Below are 19970 nucleotides of genomic sequence, written 5' to 3' on the forward strand. Positions count from 1 at the left end.
TCTCTGGCGCTGAAGGCAGCAGTGCTGACCACTGAGCCACTGTGCTGCCTCACATCTCATGGAAGAATTAATTGCACAGTCCAAGGAACAGACGACTAGAGATCTTGTCGCTGAATGCCAAATTCATTCTATTGATCTATTGGTATTCTCTGCATCATGCATTGGATTTCATTGGCCTTCCTGATTGCCAACCTGACTCAGAACCCCCAATGTGCCCAGTAATAGAAAGGCTGTTTGTGGGAACAATGGCACAGCTTGGCTGCTGCTGAAAATAAAAGCTATGGATGAAATAGATTGCCTCACATCGTTGGAAATATAAGTTGCAATTACCAGGACCAACATTACCTTCAGCCTGGATAATTAATACAAGAATAAGGTAGGATAGCTGTTGGCATTGTTGCACAAGGCAACAGTTTGAACCCAGAACTGCAGGTTTTGTTACTTAAGTATCCCACCGCACACAAGCATTTGATATTACCTTAGCTTGACTCTTGAATTAGTTTTTGGTAAAGATTAATTTATTGTCCAAGTTGAGGCCAGAGCTAACTATATTCTGTGATAAAGACATAATGCAGACTTTCCAATCTCCCTTGCTTTTGTTTTTATGTATAAATGCTAGACCTGTCGACCAGTCAAAGAGCCATATCAGCTCCTCTTAGTCCTATGGTACTAGTGCCTCTACTCCTGTAGAGACACTAGTACCAAGGCCCAAGTTTAAGTCTGATCTGCTCCACAGGTGTGTAGTAACATCTCAGGACAGATTGATTAGAGAAATAGGTTAATTAAAGAACAAATCAGGCTCAAAGACTCTTGTGGCACAGCAGTATTATTCCTACCTTTTTGAGGCAGGAAAAGCCGAGTTCACGTCCCACCTGTTTCAGTGGTGTGCAATAACATCATTGAACAGGTTGATTAGAAAATGCAACTCCACAAAAAAACTCGGTCAGACTGTGAAGGGCTCTTGTGGTACAATGGTAGTATTTCTACCTTTTGAGCCAGGAGACCTGGGTTTAAGTCCCACCTCCTCCAGAGCTATGTCATAACGTGTCTGGATAAATATCTTAGTCAAAGAGTGTGGTGCTGGTAAAGCACAGGACTGATGAATGACTTATGCCTGAAACATCGATTCTCCTGCTCCTTGGATGCTGCCTGACTGGCTGTGCTTTTCCAGCACAACACGCTTGGATTCTGATCTCTAGCATCTGCAGTCCTCACTTTCTCCTGGGAAAATATCTTTCTTGGGTTGGAGAGGCACAATATGTGCTGTGTGACTAAAAGCTTGTAAATTTTTTTTAAAAATCGGTTCGAAACATTCTTGCAGCACAGTGGTAGTGGCTCTACCTCTTGGGTCTCGAGGCTTGGATTCAAGTCCCACCTACTCCAGAAGTGTGGAATATTTATGACCAGGTTGATTGCAAAATTTGTAAAACAAAAGTCAGGCTGAATTAGAGTTGTTGTGGTGCTATAACCATGTCCCTGCCTCCAGCCAGGATTCTTTCCTGCTCAGGTCATTCGGCTTCTGATCTCATTATAGCCTTAGTTCAAACATAGAAAAAGGAGCTCCAGAGGTGAGGTAAATGTGACTGCCCTTGATATCAAGGCTGCATTTGACCATGTGTGGCATCGAGGACCACTTGCAAAACTTGTCAGTGGAGTTTGAGGAAAGTTCTCTGCTGGTTTGAGTTATACCACCACACAGGCAGATGATTGCAGTTGTTCAGGGTAGTTAGCTCCGTTGAAGGTCGTCTCTGCAAGAGTTCCTCAGGGTAGTGACATAGGCCCAACCGACTTTATCTGCATCACAAATGGTCTTCCCTCCATTAAATGGTCAGAAGTAGGTATGCTTGCTGACAGCTGCATAATGTTAGCATCATTCGGAACTGAAGTAAGTCCAAATGCAACAATATCTGCAAAGGGTCCATACTTGGGCTGAGAAGTGTCAATTAAATTCCACACCCCACAAGTGCCAGATGATGACCATCTCCAGCAAGAAACAATCTGACCATCCCTTTGACATTTAATGATGTTATTATTGCTGAGTCCCCTACTAACAACTTGCTAGGTTTTATCTTTGAGCAAAATCTGAATTGGATTGGTCATACAAATACTGTGGCTATAAGAACAGTTCGGAGGCCAAAATACCTGAAGTACGTGACTGAATTCCTGAATGCCCAAAACATGTCCTCCATCTACAAGGTACAAGCCGGCGATGTGATGGAATGCTTCCATTTGCCTAGATGGATGCAGCTTGAAGGACACTGATGAAAGCATTGACAGTATCCCGGACAAAGCAGCCCACTTGATTGGCACCAAATCCGCAAGCATTCATTTCCTTCGTCACTGATGCACTAACAGAGTATTGTGTACCACATATAAGATACATTGCAGAGATTCACCAAGGTTCATTAGACAGCATGTTGTGATCAAACTCAAGACTGCTACTATCTAGAAGGACAAGGCAGAAGCATGTTAGAATACGACCTTTAAGTTCCCCTCCAAACCATTCAGCATCCTGACTTGGAAGTATATCATCCATCCTTGACTGTACTGAGTCAAAATCCTGGGTATCACTTCATAATGGCGTTGTGCATCTACTTACAGCACACTGACTGCAGCAGTTCAAGAAGAAAGCTGCCACCATTGTCTCAAGAGCAACCAGGAATGGACAAGAATCCAGGCCCAAGAATGGATATTTCAAAAATTAGATCTATCATATTCTTTGTCTCCTGGGTTTTATCTAAGAATGCACAGAATTGGATAACATATCTGGTAGATAATTAAGAGTGGTTGCTGAATCTAATTTCAAATTCTGACTACTTATTATTGTTTTTGAAACCTTTTTAAAAACTAATCAAGAGCTTTAGATAATTTACTAAAACCCATGTTATTTGACTGCTTAAAATAAATGCTTGATTGGTGACCTTTACTAATGGATCTATCCCATACAAATAGACTTTAGGCAGCAACATGTTGCCAACTTGCAGAATTGACTGGAAATCAAGATTTATCTCTTTGACACTGCTGCAAGCAACTAGGCAGAAAAATCATGAGAGCATTTTAAAAAAATGCTTTTACTTTCAACATTTGTCTATTCCTTATAAAAGTATCAGGTGAGATAGGAAGAAAGGTTGGCTGGATAAAGTAATCAAACAGACAGACAGACTGTCATTAGATTAGATTTTTTTTAGATTAGATTACATTACAGCATGGAAACAGGCCCACCGGCCCAACAAGTCCACACCGACCCGCCGAAGCGCAACCCACCCATGCCCCTACATTTACCCCTTACCTAACTCTACGGGCAATTTAGCATGGCCAATTCACCTGACCTGCGCATCTTTGGACTGTGGGAGGAAACCGGAGCACCCGGAGGAAACCCACGCAGACACAGGGAGAACGTGCAAACTCCACACAGTCAGTCGCATGAAGTGGGAATTGAACCCGGGTCTCAGGTGCTGTGAGGCAGCAGTGCTAACTACTGTGCCACCGTGCCGCCCACAATGTTGATTAAAAATTCTACAAATAGTTACAATTAAAGTTGTTGGTCATTGATGTAACCCATATTCCTAAATGCAAAGACACCAATCCTTTCCACGTGTTAAATGCAAGTTATTAGTTTATTGTTGAACAGTTTGGTAGACATGTAGCTCAGTTTCTTTCTTCGCAGTTTGATTGTGTTGGGAAGGGGGTTGGGCCTCACAGACACTGGAACTTATGCACAGACTGACTTGAACTAGTAGAAGATATTGGTATAGGACCAAGAGTATGGGTTCAGATGCTGTGTGCTGATCTGTCATATCCATTATCTGCTAAGTTTAATGAAATGACCATGTGAAGAATAAGACAAAGCACCAGCAAAATGGTAACCATATCTCTTGTAACTTCTTTGTATTTGTATTTGTTTTTCAACGCATTTTTCAGTGATGCTTTGCTACTGACAGATTGCATTACTGACGTAAAAGGGACCAAATCTGGAAACACTGTCAAATTCTTCAATTTGTACAGTAGGGTAAAAGTATAATCTCAGGCACCTCTGTATTCTGTTACTTGATAAATAACACAGGTTAGGCACAGAATTGAGAATAGAAGATCGTGGAAGGTCAATTAGCTGTTCAAACTCATTGTTACCAGAGATTCTTTTGCTCGTTCTTGCTCCATATAAATCAAATAGTCCTCAGACTATCTTGACAGGCATTTTAAAGGTAACTTTTTGACTCTGAGTTAACTAAAATTAGCATACCTGTCTTTTCTTGCCTGAGCCGGAACATGTTCTGGCCAAAACTTCAGAGTATTCAACTCAAGTCAAGGTACATAATTAGCTGCTGTTACGTCAGTTATTTTACAATTGTAGCTGGCAATTGGGGTTTTGAGAGAAATGTGGCATGCAATACCATCCTGTCAGAAATAAAAGTGCTACTTTAATTGTAGTTTTTCAGAGTTTCATACTAATTAACCTGTTTTGTTTTAAATATTTCTGCCCCATTGGATTTTGGATGGATTCCAGGTGATATGGGAGATGTTTGTTGTAGTGCTGAATGTACTGTAATACGTTTGTGTTGGGCATGTTATAGAGTCGTAGAAATGTACAGCACGGAAACGGACCCTTTGGTCCAACTTGTCCATGCCGACCAGATAGCTCAACCCAATCTAGTCCCATCTGCCAGCACCTGGCCATATCCCTCCAAACCCTTCATATTCATATACCCATCCAAATGCCTCTTAAATGCTGTAATTGTACCAGCCTCCACCACTTCCTCTGGTAGCTCATTCCATACCCATACCACCCTCTGTGAAAAGGTTGCCCCTTAGGTCTCTTTTATATCTTTCCCTCTCACCCTAAACCTATGCCCTCTAGTTCTGGACTCACCCACCCCAGGGAAAATACCTTGTCTATTTACCCTATCCATGCCCCTCACGATTTTATAAAACTCTATAAGGTCACCCCTCAGCCTCCGACGCTCCAGGGAAAACAGCTCCAGCCTGTTCAGCCTCTCCCTATAGCTCAAATCCTCCAACCCTGGCAACATTCTTGTAAATCTTTTCTGAACCCTTTCAAGTTTCACAACATCTTTCCGATAGGAAGGAGATCAGAATTGCACGCAATATTCCAACAGTGACCTAACCAATGTCCTGTACAGCCGCAACATGACCTCCCAACTCCTGCACTCAATACTCTGGCCAATAAAGGAAAACATACCAAACACCACCTTCACTATCCTAATACCTGCTATTCCACTTTCAAGGAGCTAGGAACCTGCACTCTAAGGATTCATGTGTCTTTTCCTGTATGAGATTATGGTATGGTTGTAACCTTACGTGCCTGTTACATGCCTGTATTACTTATTGCTGATGCAGAAAAAAGCACTACATTTATTCATTTAGTACTAATTTCAATTCTGAACAGGACCTCCAAACAGTGGCAAGACTGCATTGGCTGCAAAGATTGCAGAGAAGTCTGGCTTCCCATTCATTAAGATCTGCTCTCCTGATAAGATGATTGGATTCTCTGAAACAGCGAAATGCCAGGCCATTAAAAAGGTGATCTTATTCAGCACTTGACCTGTTAACGGTTGTTAAGCTTTGTGACATTTAAAAAAAAATTAATCCTCTCCATGGTAGTTTCCGTTTTTAGTCTATGACACCATGTCTCCATAGACTTTGCTATTGCACAACTGCTTGTTCCATTCCATAATCTGATTAAATTGGCACTGAGTCAGAAAATTTTGATCAATTTAAAAGATGATTTTCAAAGTTTCCATCTCCACTGAAGAAAATGAGTCACAGCTCAAGTGCCACATTGCGACTTGTGTGACTGTGACTGTGACAAAGGATCATTCTTTTGGCCCTGGATTAGATTGGAATTCAGGACTTTGAGGACTGAGCCACCCTCAGGATTTCTGGTGAGAATAAAAGGGACATTAAAATTGTCTCCAACTACCTGATTTTTTTTCCCTCTGCCCTTTTTTTCTCTTTCACTTCTCTTACCTCTATTGCATTTTATGTCTCTGCTACTGCCTGCTCCTCTACCTCCATAGATCAAGCATTCAAACCCCTCTTGATGATTTTACTGTCGCACTTTTTGGATGACCCTGCAAACCAATGCCCAATATGAAGCATCAGATTGATGTTAAAGATTCCATTGTAATATTCTGTAAAATAAAAAGATCTTCTACCCAAAAAGCCACCAAACTAAAACATTATCTGATTATTCATCATTGCTATTTTTGGGTCTTCATGTTAAAATTGCTTGCTGTTCTCTTGTATTACAGTAGTATCATAAATGGCTGTCGGGTTGTGAGGAAATCCTAAGTTTCTGTCTTTTCTCACACCACAAAAAATATTTATCAAAAGCTGCCAGGTGCACTGATTGCAGATGCAATTACAGTTCAGCTGCCTCATTTACATGAGGCACTGCCACCTGGTGGCTGAAAATGCCAAATCCATCTTGTTAAAAAGTGCATGATAAGAACAGTTTAAAATAAGTCAAATGGATTGATTGAACTCCATTGTTTGACAGCAGTTGGGATTTGACACTTACCAGTCTTCTTATTTACTAACATTACTAAGCTGACCAGTCGAGTTTCATAAAAGTTGCTTCTATGTTTTCGACTGTTGCCCTGCGTGATTGTAGTTTTCATTTCACAAAGTTTAATTTATCGAAAATAGATTGTGCACTTAAGACATCATGGTAGTTATAAATGGAAGGGTGTTTTGAACTGAAACCTGAAGCTGATTAACTTGCAATCTCTCCAATTCCCTGACAAAAAGAGCACTGTATTGACCTCAACTTGTGCTTCTACAGTGAGATGTTAACCTTTTGTGACTGATTGTGGTCAAACCAAGAATGAGATCAGTTGCATCACTTTAGGGATACAAGATGTACTATAGAAGCAGAATGTATTTACATGGTGTCGAATCCACTCCAAGATGTGAGCACAGAATCTAAGCTTTTACGGCAGAGCAGTACTGAAAAAGTGCTACAGTGTCAGAGATTCTACAATAGACAATAAAATACTTGCAGAAAGAAAGTGACTGAGACTTATTTGCACTTGTCCTTCTGCAGAATTTTTGTTGATTACTAATGGCAAACTGAGGTTCAGCAACTAGTTGGAAGTAATGGTTTTGACAGTACCAAACTGATTTCAGTGCACCAATCAAAGGGTATAGGAGAAAAATTAACAATCTACTACCGATCACTACTAGATGACTGCTGTTGAAAGCCACACATGGTCAGAGTAGCTGAATACATAATTTAATTGTGATATGTTCAGTTTTAACTATGGTTTGGCCACTTGAGTAAACTGTCAGATAGCTATTGGTACCTATGTAAATGTACAAGTGCAAAATAAATTTATACATCTGATAACTTGGATAATACATCTAGAACATAGAACAGAGAACAGTTAGGGTGGTACAGTGGCTCAGTGGTTAGCACTGCGGCCTCAGTGTCAGGGACCCGGATTCGATTACAGCCTTGGGCGACTGTCTGCGTGGGTTTCCTCTGGGTGCTCTGGTTTCCTCCCACAGCCCAACGATGTGCAAGTTAGGCTAATTGGCCATGCTATATTGCTCAAAGTGTTCAGGGTTGTGTAGGTTCAGTGCAGAAGTTAGGGGTAAATGTAGAGTAATAGGGTGGGAAATGGGTCTGGGTAGGAAACTTAGAGGGTCAGTGTAGACTTGCTGGGCTCAGGGCCTGTTTTCACACTGGAGGGATTCTGAGCACAACACAGTACAGGTCCTTTGGCCCTTGCTGTTGTGCCAACTTTTTATCCTACCCTAAGATCAAACTAACCTACATGCCCTTCATTTTAGTACCATCCATGTGCCTATCTAAGAGTTGCTTAAATGTCCCTCATGTACCTGACTCCACTGGCAGTACATTCCATGCACCCACATTTCTGTGTAATGAACTGGCCTCTGATAACTCTCCTAAAAACCTTCCTCATCATCATGTTCACCTCTATCAAGTCTTTTCTCACCCTTCTTCGCTCCAGTGAGAAAAGCCTTAACTTGCTCAACCTTTCTTTGTAAGACATGCCCTCCAGTCCAGGCAGCATTCTCTGCACCCTCTCTAAAACTTCCACATCTCCATACAATGTAGCGACCAGAACTGAACACAATATTCCAAGTGTGGTCTAACCGGGCTCTATAGAGTTGCAGCATAAGCTCAATCCTTCTGATAATGAAAGCCAACACACCCCACATCTCCTTAACAACCCTATCAACTTAGATGACAACTTTAAGAGATCTATTGAAATGGACCCCAAGATCCCTCTGTTCTTCCACACTGCCAAAAATCCTCCCTTTAACCCTGTCCAGGTATTCTGTATTCAAATTCGACCTTCTAAAAGGAGTGACTTCACACTTTTCCAGGCTGAACTCCATCTGCCACTTATCAGTCCAGTTCTGCATCCTGTCAATGTCCTGTTGCAACCTACAACAGCCCTCCACACTATCTGCCACTCCACCAACCTTCGTATCATCAGCAAACTTACCCACCCACCCTTCCACTTCCTCATCCAAGTCATTTGTAAAAATCACAAAGGGCAGACATCCCAGAATGGATCCCTGTGGAGCACCTCTAGTCATCAAGCTCCAGGCTGAATACTTTCCATCTACTACCACTCTGTCTTCTATGGGCCAGCCAAGTCTGCATCCAGACAGCCAAATTTCCCTATATCCCATGCCTCATTACTTTGAATGTGCCTACCATAGGGAACCTTATCAAACACCTTGCTTAAATTCATGTACCCCACTTTCACTGCTATACCTTCAACAATGTGTTTTATCACATCCTCAAAGAATTCAGTGAGGCTTGTGAGGCATGACCTGTCTCTCTCAAAGCTATGCTGACTATCTCTAATCAAACTATGGTTTTCCAAGTATCATAAATCTTATCTAATAGTTTGTCCACCACCAATGTAAGACTGACTGGTCTGTAATTCCCAGGATTATCCCTATTCCCTTTTTTGAACAAGGGAATAACAAGGATAGCAAAGATGATTCTCGATAGGAGTGAGAGGGGCAGGATAGTTGTCATGGGGGACTTCAACTATCCAAATATTGATTGGGATCACTACAGTACGAGTACTATAGATGGGTCAGTTTTTGTCCGGTGTGTGCAGGAGGGCTTCCTGACACAGTATGTAGACAGGTCTACAAGGGGCGAAGCCACTTTAGATTTAGTACTGGGTAACGAGCCTGGCCAGGTGTTAGATTTGGAAGTAAGTGAGCACTTTGGCCACAGCGATCACAATTCTGTCAGGTGATGGAAAGGGTACTCCACTGAGCAAGAGTTACAGCTGGGGGAAGGGAAATTACGATGCAATTAGGAAAGATTTAGGAAGTGTAGAATGGGGAAGGAAACTGCAGGGGATGAACACATTAAAAATGTGGAGCTTATTCAAGGAAAAGCTCCTGTGTGTCTGGCAAGTATGTACCTGTCAGGCAGGGAGGAAGATATCGAACACATGAGCTGTGGTTTACTAAGGAAGTGGAATCCCTGGTCAAGAAGAAGAAGAAGGTGGCTTATGTTAGGACAAAATGTGAAAACTCAGTTAGGGCGCTTGAGGGTTACAAGGAAGTCAGGAAAGACCTAAAAAGAGAGCTCAGACGAGCCAGGAGGAGACGTGAGAAATTGTTGGTGGATAGGATCAGGGTTAACCCTAAGGCTTTCCATAGGTATGTCAGGAATAAAAGAATGACGAGAGTTAAATTAGAGCCGATCAAGGACAATAGTGGGAAGTTGTGTGTGGAGTCAGAGGAGATAAGGGAAGCACTAAATAAATATTTTTCGACAGTGTTCACTATAGAAAATGAAAATGTTGGCGAGGAAGATACAGAGTTACTTGCATCTAGACCTGAAGAGATTGAGGTTCACAAGGAAGAGGTGTTAAAAATACTGCAGAGTGTGAAAATAGACAAGTCCCCTGGGCTGGATGGGATCTATCCTATGATCCTTTGGGAAGCAAGGGAAGAGATTGCCGAGCCTTTGGCATTGATCTTCAAGTCATCGTTGTCTACAGGAATAGTGCCTGAGGACTGGAGGATAGCGCCTGAGGACTGGAGGATAGCAAATGTGGTTCCCTTGTTCAAAAAGGGTAGTAGAGACAACCCTAGTAATTACAGACCAGAGAGTCTCACTTCAGTTGTTGGTAAAGTGTTGGAAAAGATTATAAGAGATAGGATTTATAACCATCTAGAAAAGAATAATCTAATCTGGGACAGTCAGCATGGTTTGGTGAAGGGTAGGTCGTGCCTAACGAATCTTATTGAGTTTTTTGACAAAGTGACCAAACAGGTAGATGAGAGTAAACCGGTTGTGGTGTATATGGATTTCAGCAAGGTGTTTGATAAGTAGGCTATTGTACAAAATGCTGACGAATGGGATTGTGGATCAGTAATTGGCTTGCTGAAAGAAAACAGAGGGTTGTAGTTAATGGAACATGTTCACCTTGGTGTCCAGTTACTAGCGGCGTACCACAAGGGTCGTTGTTGGGTCCACTGCTGTTCGTCATTTTTATAAGTGACCTGGCTGAGGGCTTAGAAGGGTGGGTTAGTAAATTTGCAGATGACACTAAGGTCGGTGGAGTTGTGGATAGTGATGAAGGATGTAGTAGGTTGCAGAGAGACATAGATAGGATGCAGAGCTGGGCTGAGAGGTGGCAAATGGAGTTTAATGTGGACAAGTGTGAGGTGATACACTTTGGACGGAGTAATCGGAATGCAAAGTACTGGGCTAATGGTAAGATTCTTGGGAATGCAGATGAGCAGAGAGATCTTGGTGTCCATGTACACAGATCCCTGCAAGTTGCCACCCAGATTGACAGGGTTGTTAAGAAGGCATACAGTGTTTTGGCCTTTATTAATAGAGGGATTGAGTTCCGGAACCATGAGGTTATGCTACAGCTGTATAAAACTCTGCTACGGCTGCACTTGGAGTATTGTGTACAGTTCTGGTCACCGCATTCTAAGAAGGATGTGGAAGCTTTGGAAAGAGTGCAGAGGAGATTTACTAGGATGTTGTCTGGTATGGAGGAATGTCTTACGAGGAAAGGCTGAGGGCCTTGAGGCTGTTCTCGTTAGAGAGAAGGTGGTTGAGAGATGACTTAATAGAGACATACAAGATAATCATAGGGTGGACAGGGAGAGCCTTTTTCCAAGTATGGGGACGGCAAACATGAGGGGACACAACTTTAAAGTGAGGGGAGATATGTATAAGACAGATGTCAGAGGTAGTTTCTTTACTCAGAGTAGTAAGGGTATGGAATGCTTTGCCTGCAATGGTATTGGAATTGCCAAGTTTAAGTGCATTTAAGTCTTCATTGGACAGGCATATGGACGTATATGGCATAGTGTAGGTGGAATGGGCTTCAGATTAGTATGACAGGGCGGTGCAACATTGAGGGCTGAAGGGCCTGTACTGCGCTGTAATGTTCTATATTCTATCTGCCACCCTCCAATCATCTGATACTACTCCAGTGGACAGTGAGGACGCAAAGATCATTGTCCAAAGACGCAACAATCTCTTCCCTCGCTTACTGTAGAAACCTTGGATATATCCCGTTTGGTCCAGGGGACTTATTTATTCTTATGTTTTTCAAATTTTTCATCACATTCTCCTTCTTAACATGAACCTGTTGGATCATATCAGCCTGTTTCATGCTATTCTCACAAATGACAAGTTCCCTCTCCATAATGAATACTGAAGTAAAGTATTCATTAAGAATCTCCCCTACCTCCTCCGACTACAGGCACAAGTTCCTTACACTATCCCTAATTGGCCCTCCCCTCACTCTATCCATCCTCTTGTTCCTTACATGAGTATAGGATGCATTAGGGTTTTCCTTAATCCTACCAGTTAAAGCTTTTTCATGCCCCTTTCTAACTTTCCTAAGTCTATTCTTCAGTTCCTTCCTGATTACCTTGTAATGTGTAGAGCCCTGTCTGATATTTGCTTCCTCAACCTTCTTTCTCTTGACTCAATGTCCCCTTGTCACACAAGGTTCCTTCACCCTACCATCCCTTCCTTACCTCAATGGGACAAACGTGTCCAGCGCTAATAGCAAGTTCTCCCTAAGCAACCTCCACATTTCCGTTGTGCATTTTCCTGAGAGCACCTGTTCCTGATTTAGGTGCCCAGTTCCTGCCTAATAATATAATTTCTCCTCCCCCAGTTAAATACTTTCCCATACTGTCTGCTCCTATCCCTCTGCATGACTATAGTAAAGTTCAGGAAGTTATGATCACGATCATCGAAATGGTCTCCTAGTGAGAGATTGTCACGTGTACCTGGGTACATTGAAAAGCTTTGTTTGTGAGCAGTGTAGTCAGATCATAGCAAGGACAGTCAGATCATAGAATGAGAAAAGCTTGGGAGAGTAAGACATACAGGTTACATCGCACAGGATGTGCACGAGGCAAGATCAGCATTATTTGAAGTTAGAGAGTCCATTCATCAGTCTAATAATGACAGGGAAGAAGCTGTTCTTGAACCTGCTGGTGTGTGTATCTTCTGCCTGATGAAAGAGGTTGGAGGAGCGCATTACTAGGATGGGATGGGTCTTTGATGATGGCAGCCTTTCTGTGGCATCGAGAAGTGTAAATGGAGTTCATGGATGGGAGGTTGGCTTCTGTGGTGGTCTGGGCTGTGCACACAACCTTCTATAGTTTCTTATGGTCCTGGGCAAAGCAGTTGCCATACCAGACTGTTATGCACCTGGGCAGTATGCTTTCTATGGTGCCTCTAAAAGTCGGTGGGGGTCCTTACGAACATGCCAAATTTCCTCAGCAGCTTGAAGAAGAGGCATCGTTGTGCCTTCGTGATAGTCGCATCTTCATGGGAAGTCCATGAAACGTTGTTGGTTATCACCATTCCTAGGAATGTGATGCTCTCCACCTTCTCAATCTCCACTCCGATGATGTAAATGGGAGTGTTTTCTCCTCCTTTTCTTTTTGAAGTCAATGATCAGTTCTTTAGTTTTGCAGACATTGAGAGAGAGGCTGTTATCATTGAATCATGTCATCAAGCCCGCTCTGTCATTTCTGTATTCAGACTCATCGTTGTTTGATATCTGTCCAACCATGGTGTCATCAACAAACTTGTAGGTCGTGTTGATTTGGAATTTAGCTACACATTTGTGGGAGTACAGGGAGTACAGCAGGTGGCTGAGAATGCATCTTTGGGGGTCTCCAGTGTTGTGTTATTGTGGAGGAGGTATAGTTGTCTATCTTCACTGATCATGGTCTATGGGTCAGGAAGCTGAGGATCTATTTACAGAGGGCAGAGTTGAGATCTAGGTCTCAGTTTTGCGATCAGTCTGGAAGGGATTATGTTTTTGAAGGCAGAGCTGTGGTCGATAAGCAGGAGTCTGAAGTAGGTGTCCTTGTTGGCCAGATGTTCCAGGGATGAGTACAAGGCTAGGGGAATGGCATCTGCTGTACCTGTTATGTCGGTAGGCAAATTGCAGGGGATTGAGGCAGGCAGGGCAGCTGGAGTTGATGTGGTGCATGACCAGCCTCTCGAAGCACTTCATGATAATAGAGGTCAAAGCCACTGGGCAGTAGTTATTAAAGCATGTTGCATGTGCTTTCTTAGGTACTGTGAAGACGGTGGTCTTCTTGAAGCAGGTGGGGACTTCGGCTTGTAGAAGGGAGAGGTTGAACATGTCAGTGAATACCTCTGCCGGCTGGTCTGCACAGGATCTAAGCACACAGACGAGGGTTCTGTCTAGGTCTATTGCTTTCCTTGGGTTGGCTCCCAGGAAGGCCGATCTGACATCTGCTGTAGTGACGGAGGGAGCAGGTGACACCGCACCACTGGCATTCTGCTTGAACCCATCCGGAGAATTGTGTCTTTGTCCATTATCTAATTCTGCTTCATTTTGTATCCGGTCATGTTGTTTAGGCTTTGCCATAGGTGGCAGGAGTCAGTATGGTTGCTTTGGGTCTCTAACTTAGTGCGGTACTGCCTCTTGGCATCTCTGGCTTTGCGGACTCAAATCTGGATTTTCTGTACTGGTCTGGATTGTCTGACTTGAATGCTGCATGCCTGGTTTTCAGTAGGGAGTGGATTTCCTGGTTTATCCAAGGTTTCTGTTGGGGAACATATGGATTGATTTCTTTGGCACGCCTTTGCTTATGAAGTCCATGACGGTGCTAGCGAACTCGTCTAGATTTCCTGTTCAGTACTTGAATCAAAAGGGAAGCTAGAATGGGAGGTGCTAAAAAAAGGATCTGGCTAGATAATGTAATCTAGTTGGGAGAAGGCTTGTATAAAATATAGACCAATTTCTTTGTAAATTCTATACAAATGTTGTGGGTAATGTATGATTCAATGAGTATGACTATGTCAGGCTGTCGCTTGACCAGTTGTCTTTTCCAGTGCCTAGGTTGATTCCAGATGATCTTTTGGTTTCATTTCTTTATTGACACTTCCTAGTGATTGAGACAACTGAGTGGCTTGCTCAGCAATTTAAGATGGCAGCTGAGAGTTAACCATTTTGCTGTGGATCTGAAGTCATTTGTAGGCTAGATCAGGTGAGAAAGGCAGATTTCCTTCCCTGAGGGACATTAATGAGCGAGATGGGTTTTGCTGAATGTGAAATTATAAATAATAGTTCAAGAAATATTCACAGGATGTAGGGGAGAAAGGACGATGAGGATAGATGGAGCTGCCATGGCCCTCAGTGCATTGTCAACTTTCTGACCTGTAACATTCTGGATCATACATGTTTTGGCACTTTGATAAATGTTGGGTACAAAATACTGAAATTGGACCTTAGGTCTTAACAAGTTTCATTATCATGAACCTGAGGAATGATTGCCAGGTAGAGTATAATATAGTTTGTTGGCAGGAGCAGAGTGTATAACAATGTTATTGAAATTTGTTGAGGACATTGAAACATTAGACTGAAGAATAATATACATTTCACTGTAGAACCTTTCCATTTACAAAGACAGATATGTTACCACAAGCCTAACTGATGTATTATTTAATAATCTTATCTATTAATTTGTGTTGACAGATCTTTGAGGATGCATACAAGTCTCAACTGAGCTGTGTTGTGGTTGATGACATTGAGCGACTGCTAGGTAAGCAGAGAGATATCTTGCCTACCAAGGTACTTGACTGTTTCAAACTTTGCACATGGCTTTGTTCTGCGGTTAACCCAAGAAGCCACTTGTCACAATAGACTGGAAGTAGCTACTGTCAAATTACCAGTACTAGTTATGTTTCATAAATGCATTAGTTTCATGTCAAACATTGAAGCCATGGGTGAGAGATCTGAGGCTGCAGTGAGGGCACTGACATATATGATAATGGCTAACCCAACAGGTCAACCAGCGCTCTGAAACAAACTTTTGACAAGATTCGGAAGGGTAGATGCAGGAAGGATGTTTCTCCTGGCTGACAAGATGTGGTTTAGGACCAGACAGTATAGTTTCAGATTAAAAGATTGTTAATTTAGATTAGATTTTTTTTAGATTAGATCCCCTACAGTGTGGAAACAGGCCCTTCGGCCCAACCAGTCCACATTGACCCTCTGAAGAGTAACCCACCCAGACCCACTTTCCTCTGACTAATGCACCTAAAACTATGGGCAATTTAGCATGGCCAATTCACCTGACCAGCACATCCTTTGGAAGAAACCGGAGCACCCGGAGGAAACCCACACAGACACGGGGAGAATGTGCAAACTTCACGCAGTCACCCGAGGCTGGAATCGAACCTGGGACCCTGGTGCTGAGAGGCAGCAGTGCTAGCCACTAAGCCACCGTGCCGCCATCATAGTACTATGATAAGGACTAATTTCTTCATTTAAAGGGTAGCAAATCTTTGGAACCCTGTACCCCAGAGGACAGTGGTGGCCCAGTCATTGAATATATTCCAGACCAAAATTGATAAATTTCAAGATATTGAAGGAATAAGGGCATTATGTGAGAAAGATCAGCCATGATCTACTTGAAATGGCAGAACCAACTGGAAGCTTAAGAAATAGGAACATGAGTAGGTCATTCTGCCCCTTGAGCCTGCACCATCATTGCCTAAGATCATGACTGTTGCCAGGGTTGGAGGATTTGTGCTAAAGGGAGAGCCTGAATAGGCTGGGGCTGCTTTCTCTGGAGTGTTGGAGGCTGAGGAGTGACCTTATAGAGGTTTATAAAATCATGAGGGGCGTGGATAGGGTAAGTAGACAAGGTCTTTTCCCTGGGTGAGTCCAGAACTAGAGGGTATAGGTTTAGGGTGAGAGGGGAATGATTTAAAAATGACCTAAGGGGCAATTTTTTCACATCAAAGGTAGTGTGTATAGAATGAGCTGTCAGAGGAAGTGGTGAAGGCTGATACAATTAAAACATTTAAAATGCTTCTGGTATGAATAGGAAGAGTTTAGAGGGATATGGGCCAAGTGCTGGCAAATGGGACGAGATTAGTTTTGGATATCTGGTCAGCATGGACGGGTTGGACCAAAGGATCTGATTCTGTGCTGTACGAATCTATGACTATGACTGTTTCAACGTTGTTCACATCCATTTTCCTGCCCTTTCACTGTACTCCTTGATTCCCTTTCTAATCAAGAATTTATCTATCTCAGATTTAAATGTGCATGAGGACTCTACCCTCTACAGCTCTCTGTGGCAAGGACTTCCAAAGACGCTCAATCCTCTGAGAGAAGAAATTCTTCCTCATCTCAGTGATAAATTGGTGCCCTTTTATTCTGAGATTATGCCCACTGGTCCAGACTACTCCTGCTCCTATTCTGCGTTTCTCTGAACCTGAGGATCTGCCCAGGGATCTAAATAAGATTATGGCAGTGTATTCCAATTGTAACTCAATTAGATCATGTTTGGGAATCCCTCTCAGCCAGGGACCCATTGTCAAAGTAGTTATGTTTACTGGTTGGATTCCAGTATGTTGCTTACTAGAATATGTGTCTGAACACCGTGCTAAAAGGTTAAGGGATACTATTTGTGTGTATTCCATATAAATTGTTGTTTTTGGACTATCACAGACAGTTAAACACCTTTTCATGGTATTGGAATGTGGACAGTATAATGATGCAAGTTGCGTAGCCATCATTGGCTGTGAGCTCAAGTCACTGGATTGCAGTTTCTTACACTTCAAATCTGATATGAATCATCTTTAGACCTAATAGGAATTGGAAATTTCTTTTTTTTATACTTTTGACTGAGGCGAAGGAGGGTAAGAGATGGTGTAGAGGCCCAGTGTAAAAGGCAAAAGCTTGTTAACTGAGGCGAAAGACGAGTAGAGGTGTATAATAGGTGTAAATTAAGGTGTGAAAGGATGAAAATGGGGGCTGGGATGGGGAGAGGTTAGTAAGAATATAAGGAAAACATTAGGTCAGGCACTGAAGTTGTGGAATTCAGTTTTGAGTCCTAAAGACTATAAAGAGTGTTGTTCATCAAACTTGTATTGTGCTTCATTGGAACATTACAGCAGGCCCAGGACACAAAGGTTAGCATGAGAGTAAGAGGCTTTGTTGAAATGAAAGATCAGGATCATTCCTACTGATAGCCAGAAGTGTTCTGCAAAGTGGCCACCCAGTCTGCATTTGGTCTTGCCACTGTAAAGGAGACGGCATTATGAGTACAGTACAAGTACAAGTAAAACGCTTCTTCAACTGGAGTATTTGAGCTGTTAAACAATGAGGATAGAGGAGGTGAATGGACCCATTGTCTGATTCATTTCCTGCACTTTTGTCCTCACCTCTCCTGTCCTTTCCAGAACAATCATAAGATTCCCTTTATCCTCACTTTCTACGACACTAGTCTGTTCATTCAAAGATCATTCTTTACATTTCTGCTGCCTCCAGCAGCATGCCACCAGCAAATGATCTTCCCCTCCCCTGCTTGTATTTCACAGGGACTGTTCTCTGTGCTACCCTCTAACATTAATCCATCACCTGTAAAAATGTCTTCACTCCACCATGACACCATCCCATTTTGTGTTTGTTTCTGATTTTCAGCATCCACAGTATTTTGCTTTTATTATACTGTCAGTGAGCCAGGTTTGAAATAATATCAGTGTATAAAGTAGGAAACAAAGCTGCCAATTTGCATGCAGAGTGCCCAATGAACAAGAATGAGATGATGACCAGATCCACTGTTGTGTTGGTTGAGGGTTAAGTATGAGCCAGGCATTGGGGCGAACTTCCTGCCCTCCTGTGAAATATTACCATGAGATTTTTTACATCTGCCTGTGAGGACAGCCAAGGGCTTGTTTAATGACTGTGTAAAAAGTGCACATCTATTTGGATCGACCAAAGGAGGAAAATATTGTAATAATGTTGCTCAGTGTAGTCTGAATTCCACCCATACTCTACTCAGTAGACAAACCCTCCTCAACAACCTCCCTTCCTGCAGCTGTTATACTATCCCTGATTAGCAATGCCAGTCCCTCACATCCTCTATCTCCCTCCCCAATACTTTTGAAACATTTAAACCTTGGAACATCCAAAAACCATTCCTGCCTCTGTGATATCCAAGTGTCTGTAATGGCTATAACATCATAGTTCCAAGTATTGATCCATGCTCTAAGTTCATTACCCTTATTCCTGACACTTCAACCCATCAACCTATTACTGCAACTTTGCCCTATCAACTGTCTACCCTTCTTCACAGACTCTCTGCACACTATATCTGTCTGTTCACCAACTAGGAGAAAGTGAGGACTGCAGATGCTGGAGATCAGAGTCAAGAGCATGGTGCTGGAAAAACGCAACAGGTCAGACAGCATCTGAGGAGCAGGAGAATCGACACTTTAGGCATATGATGAAGAGCTAATGCCCAAAACATTGATTCTCCAGCTCCTCAAATGCTGCCTAACCTGCTATGCTTTTCCAGCACCACAGTCTCAACTCTGTTCACCAGCTACTCCATTCTCTGATCCATAACTGCGATTCCCATTCCTCTGGCAAACTAGTTTAAACTCTCTCTAAGAGCTCTAGCAAACCTTCTGCCCAGGATATTGCTACCCCTCCATTTCATCCTCCTTGTACTGCTCCCGTCTCCCCCAGAAGGTACCCAATGATCCACATATCTGAGGCCCTCCCTCCTAAAACCAGCTCTGCAGCCATGTGTTCACCTGCACTCACTCTCTGTTCCTAGCCTCACTAGCTTGTGGCACCAGTAGCAATCTTGAGATTACTACTCTGCTCATCTGACCTTTTTTAGCTTTCAAACTAACTCCCTTGATTCACTTTTCAGGTCCTCATCCCTTTTCATAGTTATGTCATTGGTACCAATGTGTACCACAACTTCTGGCTGCTCTCCCTCCTCCTTAAGAATCCAGTAAAGTCAATCTGAGGCATCCCTGAATTGGCACCTTGGAGGCAACATACCAACCGGGAGTCTCATTCGTGATTGCAGAATCTCCTGTCTGTTCCTCTAACCATTGAATCTTCTATCACTATCACTCTCCTATTCTCCCCCTTCCCTTCTGAACCACAGAGCCAGGCTCAGTGCCAGAGAGCTGGCCACTTAGGCTTTCCCTTGGTAAGTATCCCCCCCCCCCGGCCCCTCCCCTCCCCACAACATTATCTAAAGTGGTATACTATTAAGGGGATTAGCCACAAGCGATCCCTGCACTGACTGCCACTGCCTTTTCCCTCTCCTACCAGTCATCCAGCTACCTTTATCCTGTAACTTAGGTGTGACTATCTCCCTATAACCTCTCTCTATCACCCCCTCAGCTTCCCGAATGATCCAAATTTCTCCAGCTCCAGTTCCCTAATGCAGTCTGTGAGGAGATTGCGTTGGGTGCACTGCTTGCAGGTGAAGTCAGCAGGCTCACCAGTGGTGACCTTTCCCTCTGACATCCTGTAAGAGGAGCATGCAACTTCCCTAGCTTCCATCCTCTCTGCTCTAAATTGCCAAAAGAGATTTAAAAAAAACTTTACCTCACCAACCCTCCACAAGAGGTATTTCTTTTTTTGGACAGAGGACGAAGA

The 19970-nt window shown here is 42.9% G+C and overlaps 1 protein-coding gene across 1 annotated transcript in view; it reads left to right on the forward strand.

Annotated features, from left to right (window-relative positions):
* LOC122540015 (vesicle-fusing ATPase) overlaps positions 1 to 19970 on the forward strand; it is a 283493-nt gene that overhangs the window by 144832 nt on the left and 118691 nt on the right. The window contains exons 15-16 of the mRNA XM_043675302.2: positions 5405 to 5538; positions 15027 to 15093. Of these exons, the coding sequence (XP_043531237.1) occupies positions 5405 to 5538; positions 15027 to 15093 (201 nt within the window). The remainder of the gene's footprint in view (positions 1 to 5404; positions 5539 to 15026; positions 15094 to 19970) is intronic.

This window comes from Chiloscyllium plagiosum, unplaced genomic scaffold, assembly GCF_037043375.1.
Source record: "Chiloscyllium plagiosum isolate Xiang-an unplaced genomic scaffold, Cpla_swu_hap1 HiC_scaffold_32, whole genome shotgun sequence".
Lineage (NCBI taxonomy): Eukaryota > Metazoa > Chordata > Chondrichthyes > Orectolobiformes > Hemiscylliidae > Chiloscyllium > Chiloscyllium plagiosum.